We start from the raw sequence: 16,384 nt of genomic DNA on the forward strand, positions 1-16,384 counted from the left end.
TGAGGTGGCCACCTCACTACCTCATGGAAAGACCAGCCCTGTATTTCCCCAGAAATCCATCCACCCTTGGTATTTAACACCAGTCAGATCAAATAAACAAGGAATATTCGGTGTTATGTTGGAGGGTATGCCAGGAAACTGGGAATTATGTTCACGTGGTGGGGGTGTAAATACAGTATGTACAATTTCTTTTTATTTATTTTTTGCAAAAAGTGTTTAAGGAGATAACAGAAATCACTGGGTTAAGGCTGACCGAAAGTCCAGAGGTAGCCTTGTTATCAATTTATGATGGGGTGGAAGGTTCGCAGGCTGTGAGTACCTTGCTCACAAATTTACTGACAGCTGCACAAATTGCTATAGTTAGGAAGTGGAAGGGGCAAGGAGAATATAAAATGGAAGAATGGTTTAAAGAGGTGTGGGATATTGCTATTGATGATAAATTAACATGTGCCATTAAGGTAAGACGGGGAATATGCAGGAGAAATGATTTTGAGGAGATATGGAAGGTGTTTGTAGAATTTGTACTGTTAAAACGGAAAGGGGGTAAAACCATCGCAAGAGGTGTTGAAATTTTGGGAGGTTGGATAGTTACAATGGAATGGTCTTGGTGGTGGGGTGCACATTTTTACTCTTATTTATTTATGATTATTATGATTATTTTATCCCTTTAAAAGATAAACCCACCCCCAGTAACACATTACAATTTTGAGATTTAAATGCATTCCCATTCTTTAAAGGTAAAGGTAAAAGGACCCCTAACTGTTAGGTCCAGTCGTGGACGACTCTGGGGTTGCGGCGCTCATCTCGCTTTACTGGCCAAGGGAGCCGGCATACAGTTTCCAAATCATGTGGTTAGCATGACTAAGCCACTTCTGGTGAACCAGAGCAGCGCACGGAAACTCTGTTTACCTTCCCACCAGAGTGGTACCTATTTATCTACTTGCACTTTGACGTGCTTTCGAACTGCTAGGTTGGCAGGAGCAGGGACTGAGCTACGGGAGCTCACTCCGTCGCAGGGATTCGAACTGCCGACCTTCTGATCGACAAGCCCTAGGCTCTGTGGTTTAACCCACAGCGCCACCCACATCCTCACAGCGCCACCCACATCCGTTCTTTAGATAACTATTATTTCAGCGCAAAGGGCTTTCCAGCAATAATGGCTAGGATTCAAAAAGCTCCTTACTTGTACAATCTTATATATATCTATCTAAATATAATGATTTATCTTTGCAGAGTTGTTGTAAGCCAGGATTAGTGAGATGCTACGTATATGTGAGCGTTCTCAAAAATCTGAAAGCACTTTGAAAGCTGCCTGTGAAATGCTCTATGGGGGCACTGTGGCCCCTTCTCAATCTTACAAGCTTCAAATTCAATCATCCTTAAAGAGATCCAGAAAATTCAAGCGCCTAACCAGCATCTAGATGTTCTAGATGTCAAGGTCCGCTCCCAAACTACGGTAAGCATTTGAAATTCCTGGGAAGATAAATAACACAGCCTCAAGTTTAATCGCTGAGATTGGCAGCGGAAACCAAGCTCTCTGTCAGGTGTCGTCACTTTGCCGTTTTGCTTTCTTCTTCACGTTACAGAAGCTGACACAGCCTGATCTTGTACCGTAGCTCCAGATCTAAGTCTTGCAGCTGTTTCAGGAACCCTCGGTTCGGGGAGATGGCTCGATTCTGCAGGACCTTTCCGACGGCGTCAGCCAGAGAGAAGTTCTGACAGATCATGAGGTAAGCCAGAACCAGGGCTGCTGATCTGCTTCTGCCTAGAATGCAGTGGACCAAGATCTTTCCTGGAACGGAGATGAAATGATTTAAGAAGAGAGCAAATGGGAATTCCTTTGAGCTCTTTCAGGCTACCAGAGGGAGTTGCAGTAGGGGATTTTGGGGGTTCCTGATTTGTATTAAAGCAATCCAAAGAATTAAGTGGCTCTTAAGCTCACTGGGTGACCTAGGGCCAGTCATTCACTTTGTCTTTCAGTGTGACCTACCTCAAAATGGTTGCTTGTCTGCCCTGGACACCAGCAACCCATGCTACGATGCTGCTAATACCTAAAACGTCAGTGTAGCGGTTCCATCAGGGCAGCTACTCACCATTTGATTATAATTTTTTATTTGTTTTCTATTACAGTCCAATAATAGCCTCATTATAACAATGCCAAATTATAATACAATTACAAATACCAATCGTTCAAATACCAAATTATATAATTTAGGTGTATTAAATTTCAATTACATTCCGGTCAAAATAATAATCCCTTCTACAACAACTGCAATATTAATAACTTCTATTCGTGTTGACACATTTGATGATTCATAAAACTACAAGTGAGACACTCAAACTATATCCTTGTTCTTCCTGTGTGTGGCAATTATTCTGTCCGTGGTGTTTCTTCCTGTCCTTGTAAAATGTTCTATCTTTTCCCTGTTGTTGCTGTTCTCCATCATGCCTTAGGCAGAGCTAATAGCCCCTTGTTGTTTCAGAAACTTCTCCATTGCTCCATCCCGAGGCACTCACCGTTTGGTACACTTAGGGCTTTGGTGATGAATTCGGAGGCAGGGCGGAAATGTACGCCGAGGTCAAAGTCTGGGGAGTCTTCTGCTGCTATTCCGTAGTAATGGAACTCTGTTCCATAGAACGCTTGGCTACCTTTGCTTCCCCAGGCAGCATGTGCTGCATTCAATATGTGAGTAATACCCCGTTTCCTTAGCTCTTCCTTATTGTGTGCCGCTGTGCTGCCAGGAAACAGATATGAAAGTGGGGAGGTTAGCAGAAATGAATCCTATGTCCTTATTTATTTATTACATTTATATACCACCTTTGGGACGCGGGTGGCACTGTGGTCTAAACCACAGAGCCTAGGGCTTGCCGATCAGAAAGTTGGCAGTTCGAATCCCCGCGGCGGGGTGAGCTCCCGTTGCTCGGTCCCTGAAGGTAAACGGCATTTCCGTGCGCTGCTCTGGTTCGCCAGAAGCAGCTTAGTCATGCTGGCCACATGACCCGGAAGCTGTACGCCGGCTCCCTCAGCCAGTAAAGCGAGATGAGCGCCACAACCCCAGAGTCATCCGCGACTGGACCTAATGGTCAGGGGTCCCTTTACCTTTATACCAACCTTTATCTTCCAAGCATCTCAAGGTGACTTACAGGGTTCTCCTCCTCCCCGATTCACCCTCACAACAACCCTGTGAGCTAGGTTAAGCTAAGAGATGGTGACTGCCCCAAGGTCACCCAGTGGTCTACATGGCTGAGTGGGGATTTGAACCCTGATCTCCCAGGTCCAACACTCTAACCATCACAAGAAGAATGACAACTTACACTGATGGAATATGCGCAGCTTGCGGATCTAACATATGGAATAAGAGAACAAGAAGAACATATGTTTAGAGAAGATTGGGAAATGTTTATTGAATATATGGGGGGAATTGTGTTTATTTGAAAACACTGCCAGCATTATGATAAATTCAACAGTGTAAATAAGTTTTGATGGATGTCATAATGGAATACTGAATGGTTTACGGTAGTTTATGTAAAATATGCAAGGATTTGTGTTGTGCAAAATGAAGCTCGGAAAGAGAGGAAGGGAAGTCATTGATATTTTAAGGTTGTTTAAGTGAATATTCTAAAATGTAAAACAGAAATTTAACTATATATATATATATATATATATATATATATATATATATATATACACACACTCTATCCGTTATGCTTATCTTATCATGGTGCAAACAGTGATACAGGGCTTAGTTTCCGTTTTATGAAAAAGCGTTGGAGATTTATTTATATTATTATTATTATTATTATTATTAACAAATAAGTAAGAAGAGCATAGTGAGTCCATATGCATTCCTTTCAGCAGGCAACACAACTGCTAATCCCACTTCAAATTCCTAGAGAAATATCATTATCATTATTGCCACAGATCCCAGACCCAAAGCTGCATCTTCATTTTTCCTGAGGTTTGGTGGGCCAAGCCTTTCCTGTGGCAGGACCTGTCCTGTGGAACTGCCTGCCAGTAGAGGCTTGGTAGGAATCATCCCTGCCTACTTTCAGGTATCTGTTTAGAAAATTGCTATTTAGATACGCCTCTGAAATATGAATTCCTTGCCCCCAACCAACATTTTTTTTAAAGTGCTTCTTTAAAAAAGATTTCCTGCCTCTGTCATACCCGGGCTGACCAATAGGGTCAGTCGAGAGGCGGGGCTTCCATTCTTTTAAACAAGCCGGAGGCGGGAACTCAGCCTTTCCGTCCCCGGGTGTCTCAGTAGATGTACATCACCGGGCTCCTTTCTGGTGGTTAATTTCTCCCAGACTGTAACACACGGGTTACAGTCGGATATAGCCGGTTAGGTTCCAATGCCTAAGCCAATACCGCTCAACATCCGAAACCAATAAAGTTGTGGCATTTTCACCCACTTAAATTCAATTCTCTGTGTCTTGCGTCTTATTTCCTGGGGAGGGAGGGACATTGTCACACAATCAAGATTTGCAGGATTTTCCTGTAAAGGCTGATGCAATAGAGGGCACACTTTGAACCGATTATCTGGATAAACCTCCTCCAGTAGGGAGAATCACATTCGAAGGGCACAAATATCGCCATGTGTCATCATTAACGCAAGGCATTCTCTGTGTCCTGCCGTGAACTGCTGCCGAGCTGCACTTGGCACAGATGAAGGGCTTTCTGAGCCGAGGGCTGTGGATAATGTTTTCATATAGATGTAGTCATAATTTCATCTGGACGGGAAGGGCACACACACACACACACACACAGAAAGTCACCATCCTTCCTTTTGAAACAGATGTTGCATGTGAAATGTGCCAATGTTATACTAGGTCTACGTCTCCGGAATGAAGACAGGCTGCACTAACAGAATCGCTCTTTGGATTTGTAGTTTTATTTCCATAATGGGGAAGCTTCCTTTCATTCGTGGCTCCTTGAACATATGGATAGGGTATGGTCCTGATGTTACGACAATCCTGTGGATTGCGTAAGCTTCCCCTGGCAGGATCTCATCTGATACTTATTTCAAAATGATTTCCGCTGATCCGAAAGGGTTGCATCTCTTTCCGTCCTATTGATCGTGTCAGGGAAAGTTTAAATAGAGTGTAGGGTAGGATGAAATTCCAGTAAGGCAGATCTGCCTATAGTAGTATGAATCACCGAATCTGAAATCTACATTTCATAAATTAATACAGTACTGACGTATTCCAGTGGGGCAGTTTTGTTGCAACTTATGAGAGTCCTGCGGCTTCTTAAAGCCTAATAAGATTTATTGTGACAGGAGCATTTGTAGTTTGAGGATATTTTTTCAGATGCATGAAACGGTTGGTCTCTAAGTAGATAGCAGTTTCCCCCTGTCCGATCCTTTCTAGACGTGGGTCGAGCAGTTTTGCAATTGTTCTGCTGATTTCCCCTGGAAAACACACTTTTTACCACTGAATTGGAACGAACGGCAATTCACGGAAAACACAATAGCTGTTTACATACCCTCCAACATTTCTCTGATGAAAATAGGGACATCCTAAGGAAAAGCAGGACATTCCAGGATCAAATCAGAAACTGGGACAGATTCTGTAAATCCGGGACTGTCCCTGGAAAATAGGGACACTTGGAGGGTCTGTGTTTGGTCCAATTCAGTTGTAAACTACAGGGAAGCACTGGGGCAAATAGAAGTGTGGGTGAGCCCATACACAAATTAGATTAAGATAAACAGCAAAAAAAAATGCAGCAAGAAAAATCCTTAACAATGACAAAAGGCCAAGGAAAGATACAGGTAGTAGCAGATGAAAAACACATATGAATACGAGATCCAAAGAGATCTTCTGCAACTAACAGCACCTGATTATAAATGAGTATAGCATTAATTTATATGCAGAATTCATCATGCGAAAGGCTGGACTAGATGAATCCCAAACTGGATTCTTGGGAGAAAAGCAATGACAAACCTAGACAGCATCTTAAAAAGCAGAGACCTCACCTTGCCGACAAAGGTCCATATAGTTAAAGCTATGGTTTCCCCAGTAGTGATGTATGGTAGTGTCACAGTGGCCGGAGTGGGCTACTTCAGAGTAACGACGCTACGCAGCTCTGCATTTTATTCTTTTATTGGTGCTGCGTATTTACAGTGCTGAAGTCATTGCTATTTACACGGAGTGATGTGGTCAGTTGGTTTCAGAACCTCCGAATGACTTTTGGCGCGTCTTTCCCCAACACAAAAGCCTTGGAAGCCCCATCCTCTTGCCCCTCCTCTTTCTGCGTAGTTCCGGAGTTGGGGGGATGGGTCTCCCCCCTTATTTGCCCCTTCCTGTCCCACCTGGGACCCTGGCTCCGCTACCTTGCCTGAGCCTCGGACCCGACTTCCTGCTTCCTCACTGGAATCGGAGCTCCCTCTGCTTTCCCCTGTGCTCGAGGATGTGCTTGAACTCAGGAGGGGAGGGACTTCGCGATATCCCCTGTCCCTCACATCCACCCCCCTCCCAAGCTCTCCTTCTCCCCTCCCCAAGTCCCCCCCAGGTGTCGGGGACGACTCGAAGCCTAAGAACTCAGTACCTTCCGAGCCCGTCGGTGTGAACACCTCCCCCCAGTCCTGCGAGCCCCCCCCTTCTGCCTGGGAGGACTGGAATCCCAAAAAGTCCGTGGCGTCCGAACTCGTGGGGGTAAAAATGTGCTGCCAATCTGCTTCTGCCTCTGACTGGGTGGATCTCGGTGACACCCATACCTCGTCTCCCGGTTCCTCAAACTCCGCTTCCCAGCGCCATGGTGAGCTGCTCTCCCGTGCCTCCTCCTCCCCCTCCCTTTCCATGTGCCAGGGCTTGGGTCTGTGGGGAAAGAGGGCGTGAAATTCTTCCACCAAGAATTCCTCCTGTATCTGAGTGGCCGGGACCCATTCATTCTGGGACGGTGGAGCATCCTCCCATGCCATGAGGTACTCCAGGCCCCCCACCCCTCTCCGTGAATCAAGGATGGCCGTGGCCTCATTGAGTTGCTCCCTGCCTCCCCTCTCCCCCCCTCCCTCGGGGGTTTGTTCGCTGTCTCGGAGCCTGTTGCTTTCCCTGTACGGCGACAGCAGCGATCTATGAAACACTGGATGCACCCTCATGTCCTCTGGCAGTGCCAGCCTGTATGCCACCGGGTTGACCTGTTGCGTGACCGTGAAGGGGCCCAGCCGTCTGGGTGCCAGCTTTTTGCACCTCCCTCTGGTGGGAAGGCCCTCCGAGGACAACCAAACCTTGTCCCCCACCCTGATGACCTCCCCTTGTCGCCTGTGGCGATCTGCCCCCTTTTTGTACGCTTCCTTGGCCCTCTCCAAATGTTCTCTGAGCTGCTGGTGCACCGTCTCCAGTTCCTCTGCCCAATCCTCAGCCTGTGGGCCCTCCTCCTCCTCCTCCCCCTCCCTCTCTGGGAAAGATCTGAGGTCGCGCCCGTAATTGGCCTTAAAGGGCGACACCCCTGTGGAGACGTGCACCGCATTGTTGTAGGCAAATTCTGCCAGTGGCAGGCGATCCACCCAGTCCGTTTGCCGCTGGCTGACGTAGCATCTCAGGTACTGCTGCAGAATGGCGTTGACCCTCTCCGCCTGTCCATTGGTCTGCGGGTGTCTAGCCGTCGACAAGCTGACCTCCACCTGCAGGAGGTTCATGAGCCGCCGCCAGAACCTGGAAACAAATTGGCGGCCACGATCCGAAATAACCCTTAAAGGTAATCCATGCAGTCTGAATACGTGATCCACAAACAGTTTGGCTGTCTCTTCTGCAGAGACCGCCCTGGCACACGGTATAAAGTGGCACATTTTGGACATGAGGTCCACCACCACCAACACTGCGGTCTTGCCCCTGGAAGAAGGCAGATCTGTGATGAAGTCCATGGACACCACTTCCCACGGCCTGTGTGGCGTGGCTAAGGGCTGCAGCAAGCCCGGTGGCGCTGCTCTGACCACCTTTGCCCGCTGGCAGGTGTCACAGCCCCGTACATAGTCTCGAACATCTTCCCGCACCCCTGGCCACCAGAAGTGTCTCATGACTAGGTGAGTGGTTTTGTCCCTCCCAAAATGACCCGCCGTTGGGTTGTCGTGCATCTGCTTGAGGACCGCACGTCTAAGCTGGGTGGTGGGCAGGTACAGTGCACCCTTGTAGAAAAGCAGCCCCCTGCGTTCTGCAAAGTCTTTTGCCTGCTCCCCCCCCTCTCAGTTCTCTGAAGATGCGGTTGGCAAATTCATCCGCTGCCGTCAGTGCTGTGAGTTCTGCCTCGCTCACCACTGCTGCTCCGCAGGACCATGCTGACGGGGGGAAAATGTGCCTGGGTGCCGGTGGCGCCTCCTCCTCCATGTACTCTGGCTTGCGGGAGAGGGCATCCGCCCTGACATTCTGCTCTCCCGGGATGTAGTGTATGGAGAAGTTGAAGTTCGAGAAGAACTCTGCCCACCGTATCTGCCGCTGGTTGAGCACCCTGGCAGTTCTCCAGAACTCCAGGTTCTTGTGGTCTGTGCACACCTGGATGGGGTGCTTGGCGCCCACCAGGAAGTGTCTCCAGTGCTGGAACGCAGCGTGGATCGCAAGAAGTTCCCGATCAAACACCGTGTAGTTTCGCTCTGGCTGGGTCAACTTCCTGGAGAAGAAGGCACAGGGTCTCCACTCTCTGTTGGCGTCCAGTTGCAACAAAATGGCGCCCACAGCTTTATCAGAAGCATCTGTCTCCACGCGTAGGGGCGCGTCCTGAACCACGTGGAACAGGTTCTGGTCTGAGGCGAACACCCTCTTGAGGCTTTCGAACGCTGCTTGCGCCTCTGGTGTCCACCTGAACTTCTGCTTGCCTCTCAGGCAGTCAGTGATGGGAGCCGTAACGCGAGAGAAGTTCTTGATGAACTTCCTGTAGAAGTTGGCGAAGCCTAGTAGGCGTTGGGCATCTTTGCGCGTCCTGGGGCTGTGCCAGTCCAGGATGGCCTGCACCTTGTCCTTGTCCATCGCCAGCCCCTTGTCTGACAGCTTGTAGCCCAGGAAGTCCACCTCCTTGGTGTGAAACTTGCACTTCTCCAGCTTCACATACAGGTGGTTCTCCTTCAGGCGCTGCAAGACCTCCCTGACATCTTTCACATGCTGCACTGGGTCATCGGAATAGATAAGGATGTCATCCAGGAAGACCAAGCATTTCCTGAAGAGGAGGGACCCCAGGACGTGGTGCATGAAGGCCTGGAAGCATGCTGAGCCCCCTTGCAACCCGAAGGGCATCACCAGATATTCAAAAGAGCCCAGAGGCGTGAACATCGTGGTTTTCCATTCATCGCCTTCCCGGATCCTGATCAAGTTGTACGCCCCCCTCAGGTCTAGCTTGGTGAAAATCTTGCCCCTGCGTGCCGCTGTCAGGAGATCATCCACTCTGGGCATGGGGAAAGCCACTGGCTCTGTCACCGAATTCAGCCGTCTAAAATCCACCACAAGACGGCGCTGTTGCGTGTCTTTCTTGTCCACCCAGAAGACCGGGCTGCCCCCTGCTGCCTTGCTTTCTCTGATGAACCCCCGCTTGAGGTTCTTGTCGATGAAAGCGCGCAGATCCTCCAGTTCCTGGTCTGACATGGCGTACAGCTTGGCTGGGGGTATAGTTGCCCCTGGCACCAGGTTGATCTGGCAGTCAAAAGGCCTGTGCGGGGGTAGGTGGTCGGACTCCGCTTCGCTGAAGACCTCCTGCAGGTCCCAGTACGGCTTGGGTATCGCCTCACCCCCTTTGACGTGCATGGTGGCCACCGTGGCTATCGGAGGCCCCTCCCCTGGTTGGTGCTGCATGCAATGTTCCAGGCAAAAGTCCGATCCAAAAGTGATGCATCTCTGGTGCCAACTGATGGAGGGGTCGTGGCGCGCCAGCCAGCTCATGCCCAAGACGATGGGGGGGTCTGAGATGGTGGTGACGTTGAATGCCAGTGTCTCTGAGTGCCTTCCCACCGTCATTCTCATGGGGGGGTTTGATGAGTGATGGCCCCTCCCAGCAGCTCTCTGCCGTCAATGGTTGCCACGTGCAGAGGAAAATCCAGCTGCAGAAGCTGGATCTGGTGCTCTTCTGCAAAGTTTCTCGAGAAGAAGTTCGCTGACGCCCCACTGTCAATTAGGGCGAGGACCGTCAGGGGATAGCCATTTGGGAGCGTGAGCGTCACTTCTAGAACCACTCCTGCTCTGGGAGGGGTGGGCTGGCTCTGCTCCTCTCTGTGCGGGTGGGCGGGCTGGGGCTGTTGTCTGCTGACTGTGCCTGGCTGCTGCCCCTTGTTTCCTGCAGCCAGGCTTTCCCGTTTCCCTGCTGTGGTGCTGCGTCAGTGGGGGAGGGCACAACCGTTCCCGCCTTTCCTTGCCACTCCCTGCGATGTGGGCAGTCTCTGACGAGATGCTGGGGGGAGTTGCAGAGAAAGCAATTCCCACCCCTTCCCTCCTTGCGTCTTGGCGCCGCTGGGGTTTGAAAAGCCCGCGCGCGCGCGCTATCAATCTGCATGGGTTCCTGGTCCTGGCTGGCCCCAGGCGTGGCTTGAAAGGGTTGTTGGGGGAGTGGCTTCTCCTGCGACCGTGGGAACCAAGCCCGCTTTGTGCGCGTTGCTTGCTTGTCGCTCCACCGGGATTCCTGTCTCACCCCCACCGCCAGAGCCGCTTTGCTCAGCTGATCCATATTACTGGGCTTTGGACCTCTCGAGAGCTCATCCTTCACCTCCTCATGCAACCCCAAGTAGAACGCCGCTTGCATTGGGGGTGACTCTAGTTCCCACCCCAGTCTGTGCACCAGCATGGTGAATTTCGCCCAATACGCGCGAACTGTCATATTTCCTTGGCGTAAATTATGAAGTTCCTCCTTAGTCTGGTCCATATGACTATCGGACGAATACATCGTTTTCAAACCTTCTAGAAATAGTTTGACATTCTTCATGCAAGGATTCTTTGTTGCGATTAACGGTCTTAGCCACTCCCTGGCTGCCCCGGTAAGGTGCTCCACAATAAACGCTACCCTGTGCTCATCATCAGGGAACTCATCGTGGTGCAGCTCAAGAGCATACACAATCTCAGTCTCAAAGCCCTGATATTCCCTCGGGTCTCCATTGAACTTGCTTACTAGGGTCCCGGCTCTCCTTCCTGGCAGCACTTGGACTTGGGGTGCCCCTCCCGCCTTGTTTTTCTCTGCATCCAGCTTGTTTTGGAGGTCTACCGCCACCGCCCTTAATTCCTGCTCTCTTTCCTGTAGCGCTCTCACCTGTTCCGCAAGTTGTAGCCGGTCGTCCTGGACCTTCTTAGTCTCTTCTTTAGCTGCCTTCAATTCCCCCTGCGCCTGCAGCGACAGCTGCTGCAGGTCTTGCTGGGCTTTCTCCGCGATCTGCCGCCATCTCTCCGCCTCTGACACGCTCATCCCGGCAACTCCAAAGTAGCCCAAAAAAAGATTCGGAGGTTGCTGTCACAGTGGCCGGAGTGGGCTACTTCAGAGTAACGACGCTACGCAGCTCTGCATTTTATTCTTTTATTGGTGCTGCGTATTTACAGTGCTGAAGTCATTGCTATTTACACGGAGTGATGTGGTCAGTCGGTTTCAGAACCTCCGAATGACTTTTGGCGCGTCTTTCCCCAACACAAAAGCCTTGGAAGCCCCATCCTCTTGCCCCTCCTCTTTCTGCGTAGTTCCGGAGTTGGGGGGATGGGTCTCCCCCCCTTATTTGCCCCTTCCTGTCCCACCTGGGACCCTGGCTCCGCTACCTTGCCTGAGCCTCGGACCCGACTTCCTGCTTCCTCACTGGAATCGGAGCTCCCTCTGCTTTCCCCTGTGCTCGGGGATGTGCTTGAACTCAGGAGGGGAGGGACTTCGCGATATCCCCTGTCCCTCACATCCAGTGAGAGCTGGACCATAAAGAAGGCTGATCAGCAAAGAATTGATGCTTTTGAATTATGGTGCTGGAGGAGACTCTTGAGAGTCCCATGGACTGCAAGAAGATCAAACCTATCCATTCTGAAGGAAATCATTGAGTGCTCATTGGAAGGACAGATCCTGAAGCTGAGGCTCCAATACTTTGGCCACCTCATGAGAAGAAAAGACTCCCTGAAAAAGACCTGATGTTGGGAAAGATGGAGGGCCCAAGGAGAAGGGGATGACAGAGGACGAGATGGTTGAACAGTGTTCTCGAAGCTACGAACATGAGTTTGACCAAACTGCGGGAGGCAGTGGAAGACCGGAGTGCCTGGCATGCTATGGTCCATGGGGTCACGAACAGTCAGACACGACTAAATGACTAAACAACAACAACAATAGCAAAAATAGTATAAACTTCCTAAAGTGGAACAATTCCTCCAGATCTCTACCAAGTCTGAGTTCCTTTAGTTGCTAAACTAATGGAGTCTAACTCAGTACCTTTTTGCTGGAAACTATTTTTTTTTTAAAAAAAACTTTTTTAAAGTAATATTTTCTATTCCCTAGGGTAGACTTCAGTGTGGTCAGATCTACTTAATTCTATTAACACTGGATTAGTTCAACACCAGCTTTTAAATGGTCAGATGAATTAAATAGTCTAGGAGCATGCAAAGGGAAAGGTTCGGTGACAGGGTATAACTCTTCTTTCCGATAAGAGGCTGAGGCGGCAAATATCGGAGGAACTGGATGATTTATTTAGCAAGCTTGGAACATGTGGTCCTAATGAATTATTGCTGCTCACTTATTAGACCAGCGGTCCCCAAACTAAGGCCCGGGGGCCGGATGCGGCCCAATCGCCTTCTAAATCCGGCCCGCGGATGGTTCGGGAATCAGTGTGTTTTTACATGAGTAGAATGTGTCCTTTTATTTAAGAAGCATCTCTGGGTTATTTGTGGGGCCTGCCTGGTGTTTTTACATGAGTAGAATGTGTCCTTTTATTTAAGAAGCATCTTTGGGTTATTTGTGGGGCATAGGAATTCGTTCATTTTTTTTCCCAAAATATAGTCCGACCCCCCACAAGGTCTGAGGGACAGTGGACCGGCCCACGGCTGAAAAAGTTTGCTGACCCCTGTATTAGACGTTTTGACCAATAGCAAGCGCTGCATTGACATCTTAAATAGCACAGTTTTATACAAAATATGCTGTTAACAGCTAGTAACAGGAAGTGACCGACAATGGAGCCAAATGCTGTGGCAGGATTCCTGCATTGCCGGGGTTTGGACTAGATGACCCTCGGGGTGGCTTCCAACTTCCAATGTTCCGTGATTCTATGGGACTGGGGCACAGGGAACTAATGCGCCATGACCATATGTGGTTATTGCTGTGGTTGAGTGACAAGGGAGCTCCTCTGTGGCGTCTGCAGCAGAGGTTTGAGTCCCAGGCGCTCCACCTTTTGGGGCCATAACAGTTCTCCCTTCCGCTGTTAGAGCTTGAAATATTGTCACCAGCTTCCCAGCTCTGTGTCCTGTCGAGTACTATGCTAGCTGATGGAGTGGGCGCTGGGTAGTATCGTTTAGCATTTTGCAATGCTGGATGGGGCTGTTGGGGGAGTGCTCTGATCATCCCAAAGTCATTTGCTGCTTGTATTTTGGCTCACCATGTGGATGCCTCTGCCCCTGATTGGTGACTCATCCTGGCTTCCCATCCTGGGTTGAGTGGGCGTCAGAAGAGACAGGCGTGCAGCAGTGGCATTTCTGTGATAACGGCGAGTATAGGATTGCTCAACCCAGACAATTTGGTAGGGGATAATGTAACTTGGAGAACTTTCACATGATGGAGTGTATCAAATTTGCAAGAACACAGAATTTTATTTTTTTATTTTATTTTGCGGATGTCTTTAGTTACCCCACTTCAGATCGTCTCTTGGACAGACTGCTGCACTGAAATATTAGTGAGAAATCTATCTGCACCAGAATTTAGAACGTGCCAGTTGCCATGATGGGACTGGATTGTGTTTGCTTATCAGAACCTCTGCCTTCAGCCATCTGACTTCTAGCAGATATCTAAACCATTTAACTCTCTAGCATCTTTCCTTGAAAACAGAGGCTCAGTCTAGTGGTTGTGCATCCCTTTCAAGAGCAAAGGTTGGGATCAGTTGAGCACACTATGCTATTTCCTACCTCAGGGTTCAGATCTGATTTTTTTTTATGCATCAAAGGTTGACAAGTGCATGCTAACTGTATAATTAATCCACCGTATATTTGCCAATATAAAATGCATATAATCACTCAAGAGGATTATACTTTCAAAATACAGAGCAGGATAAAACAACATGAGTTGTATTTGTAAATTGCCTATGGATAGAGCAGTGAATTCTTGATGCATAAACACATAACTAATCAATAGAATATTCAGACAAACAATCTGTAACCAGGCCCACAGCTAGGGTTCCTGAGAAACTCAACCTTCAATTTAGAAAGTCCATCACCGCTCATGTTTCTTGAAGACGTGCATTTTAAATTCACCAGTATAAGGTTTCAGTAGCCACTGGAATTTCTGTACTCTGCTAGGCTACCTTGTCTACATTCTTTGCATCTTTCTCCACCTGTCTGCATATCACAACTTGTTCTCATCCAACTGTAAATTCTTATTTTTAATTTTAAAAAAATCTGTATCTAACACAGGACATACTGGGCAGCGCAAATGCAGAGGGTGGGTTCCTTCACTAGAATTTAGATTTTTAATTTTAGCACATAATAATATCGCTGGGATAGGACCATCTGTGCTGATCATTCATTCCTGCCCCAGTAATACACAGGTTTTTGTAATGTGCTTTCTGTTATGAAGGTTGTCAAGGAATTCCCATGCATGTTGAGCAACAGAGAAAAACAAGGGAAACTCTTTTCAGACTTTAACTTCAGCGTGCACAGATCTGTCCTCCATTAGCAATGTGAATTCATTGGTTATAACATTACACTGCCGTACCTTCCTTTTACCCCACGTTCAAGCCACAGCTTCATTCCGGGTCACACTTACATGTTGCCTATATAAAGATTGGGCCACACTTCATCTATCTCATTTAATTCCATCCTGCAGCTGTCCATCACATGCTCCAACTCTTTGACGGAGGGTGCAGCGGATCTGCGGCTGATCATTTTGCAAAAGGAGGCGGTCGTCTTTGGAAATGGGTCGTCCGCTGTCATGCGGTGATACACAGTCGTTGCAGAGCCCCAATGAGCTCCAGTTACCTTTCGACATTTGACAGGGAGAAGCAGGTGCGCCTCTTGAGAGACATTGTCCCCTTTTCGTCCCCTGCCCATTCCCATGCCTAACGTGGGAACAGCCTTTGCTGACACGACAGCACAAAATGCAATAAGCACGAGTGGAGATCAGCATCCTATTTTTCCTCCAAAAGGGAAAAATACTTGTTTTGAGTTGAATTTTATTATTTTGCACTCCTCTGAAGATCGTTATGGAAGATAGTTGAATCATAGAGTTCGAAGGGTCCTGGAAAGTCATCTACACTGGGTACCTTGGTTCTCAAACTTACTCCGTTCCAGAAGTCCGTTCAAAGCGTTCCAAAACCAAGGCGCACTTTCCCATAGAAAGTAATGCAAAACGGATTAATCCGTTCTAGACTTTTAAAATCAACTCCTAGAACAGCAGTTTAACATGAATTTCACTACCTAGCGAGACCATTGATCCATACATAAAATGAAAGCAATAATCAATGTACTGTACTATAAAATAGATAAGACAGTATTGTAGATGATAAAAATTAAAATTACATTTTTTCCCTTACCTGCACTGATGATAATCATTGTTTGGATTGGGGGGGGGGCTTTTATCCATTTCCACAGTCACGCAATCAAACAATCAGTAGCTGAACTGGGTTCCACACAGTCACAAAAAAAAAATTAACTGAAAAAGCCTCAAAAACAAAAACACAAAATAAATAGCAAAAACAAAAGCCTGCTTGACTTCCGAAATCTTCAAAAACCATGGCGCAGCTTCTGATGGGTGCAGGTGCCCCGGAAACAATAGCTGACAGCCGCATCGGACGTTTGGCTTCCGAAAAACGTTCGAAAACCAAAGCTCTTGCTTCCAGATTTTCGCCATTTGAGAACCAAGGCGTTTGAGTACCAAGGCGTTTGGGAACCAAGGTACCACTGTAGTTCAATCCCATGCTAATGTAGGAAACCCGTCGCTGCAGCATTCCTGATAAGTGGCAATCCAGCCTCTGCTTAAAAACCTCTAAAGAAGGGAAGTCCACTTCTTTCCCAGACAATCTTCCCCACTATTGAACTGCTTATTTGTAAGAAAGTCCTTCCTGGCGGAGAAGAGGGGTTTATTGGTTTGCCAAGAGGTCGCTGTAGAGGTTGCTTTTGGTGGGTGGTGGGGGCTCGCCTTGCCTCATGGGTGGACCCTGCTAACACCCCTCGAAATAGCCATTTTTTCTGAGAGCATGGCTACTATTAGAAAAATACTACAACGAACATGTTTTAATAAAAACGTTCCGGGACA

General features: G+C 48.3%; 1 protein-coding gene and 1 long non-coding RNA gene across 5 annotated transcripts in view; one reads left to right on the forward strand and one right to left on the reverse strand.

Annotated features, from left to right (window-relative positions):
* Positions 1–16,384, forward strand: part of LOC118096633 (uncharacterized) — a 43,121-nt gene that overhangs the window by 23,868 nt on the left and 2,869 nt on the right. For 2 of the 4 annotated variants that reach the window (XR_015950135.1, XR_015950136.1), the window contains exons 3-6: positions 1,587–1,730; positions 2,484–2,686; positions 3,923–4,053; positions 14,957–16,383. This is a non-coding gene — a long non-coding RNA (uncharacterized LOC118096633). Of the gene's footprint in view, positions 1–1,317; positions 1,457–1,586; positions 1,731–2,483; positions 2,687–3,922; positions 4,054–14,956; position 16,384 lie in introns of those variants that run through there. The other 2 variants (XR_015950134.1, XR_015950137.1) reach the window with 2 other exon arrangements.
* LOC118096632 (dual specificity protein phosphatase 13A) lies at positions 1,448–15,186 on the reverse strand. Its single transcript, XM_035138678.3, has 3 exons — positions 14,897–15,186; positions 2,518–2,735; positions 1,448–1,792 (listed from the first exon to the last, which is right to left on the reverse strand). The coding sequence occupies exons 1-3, from the start codon at positions 15,184–15,186 to the stop codon at positions 1,581–1,583; spliced, it is 720 nt and encodes a 239-aa protein (XP_034994569.3). The 3' UTR covers positions 1,448–1,580.

The sequence above is a fragment of the Zootoca vivipara genome, chromosome 5 (assembly GCF_965207765.1).
Source record: "Zootoca vivipara chromosome 5, rZooViv2.hap1.1, whole genome shotgun sequence".
NCBI lineage: Eukaryota > Metazoa > Chordata > Lepidosauria > Squamata > Lacertidae > Zootoca > Zootoca vivipara.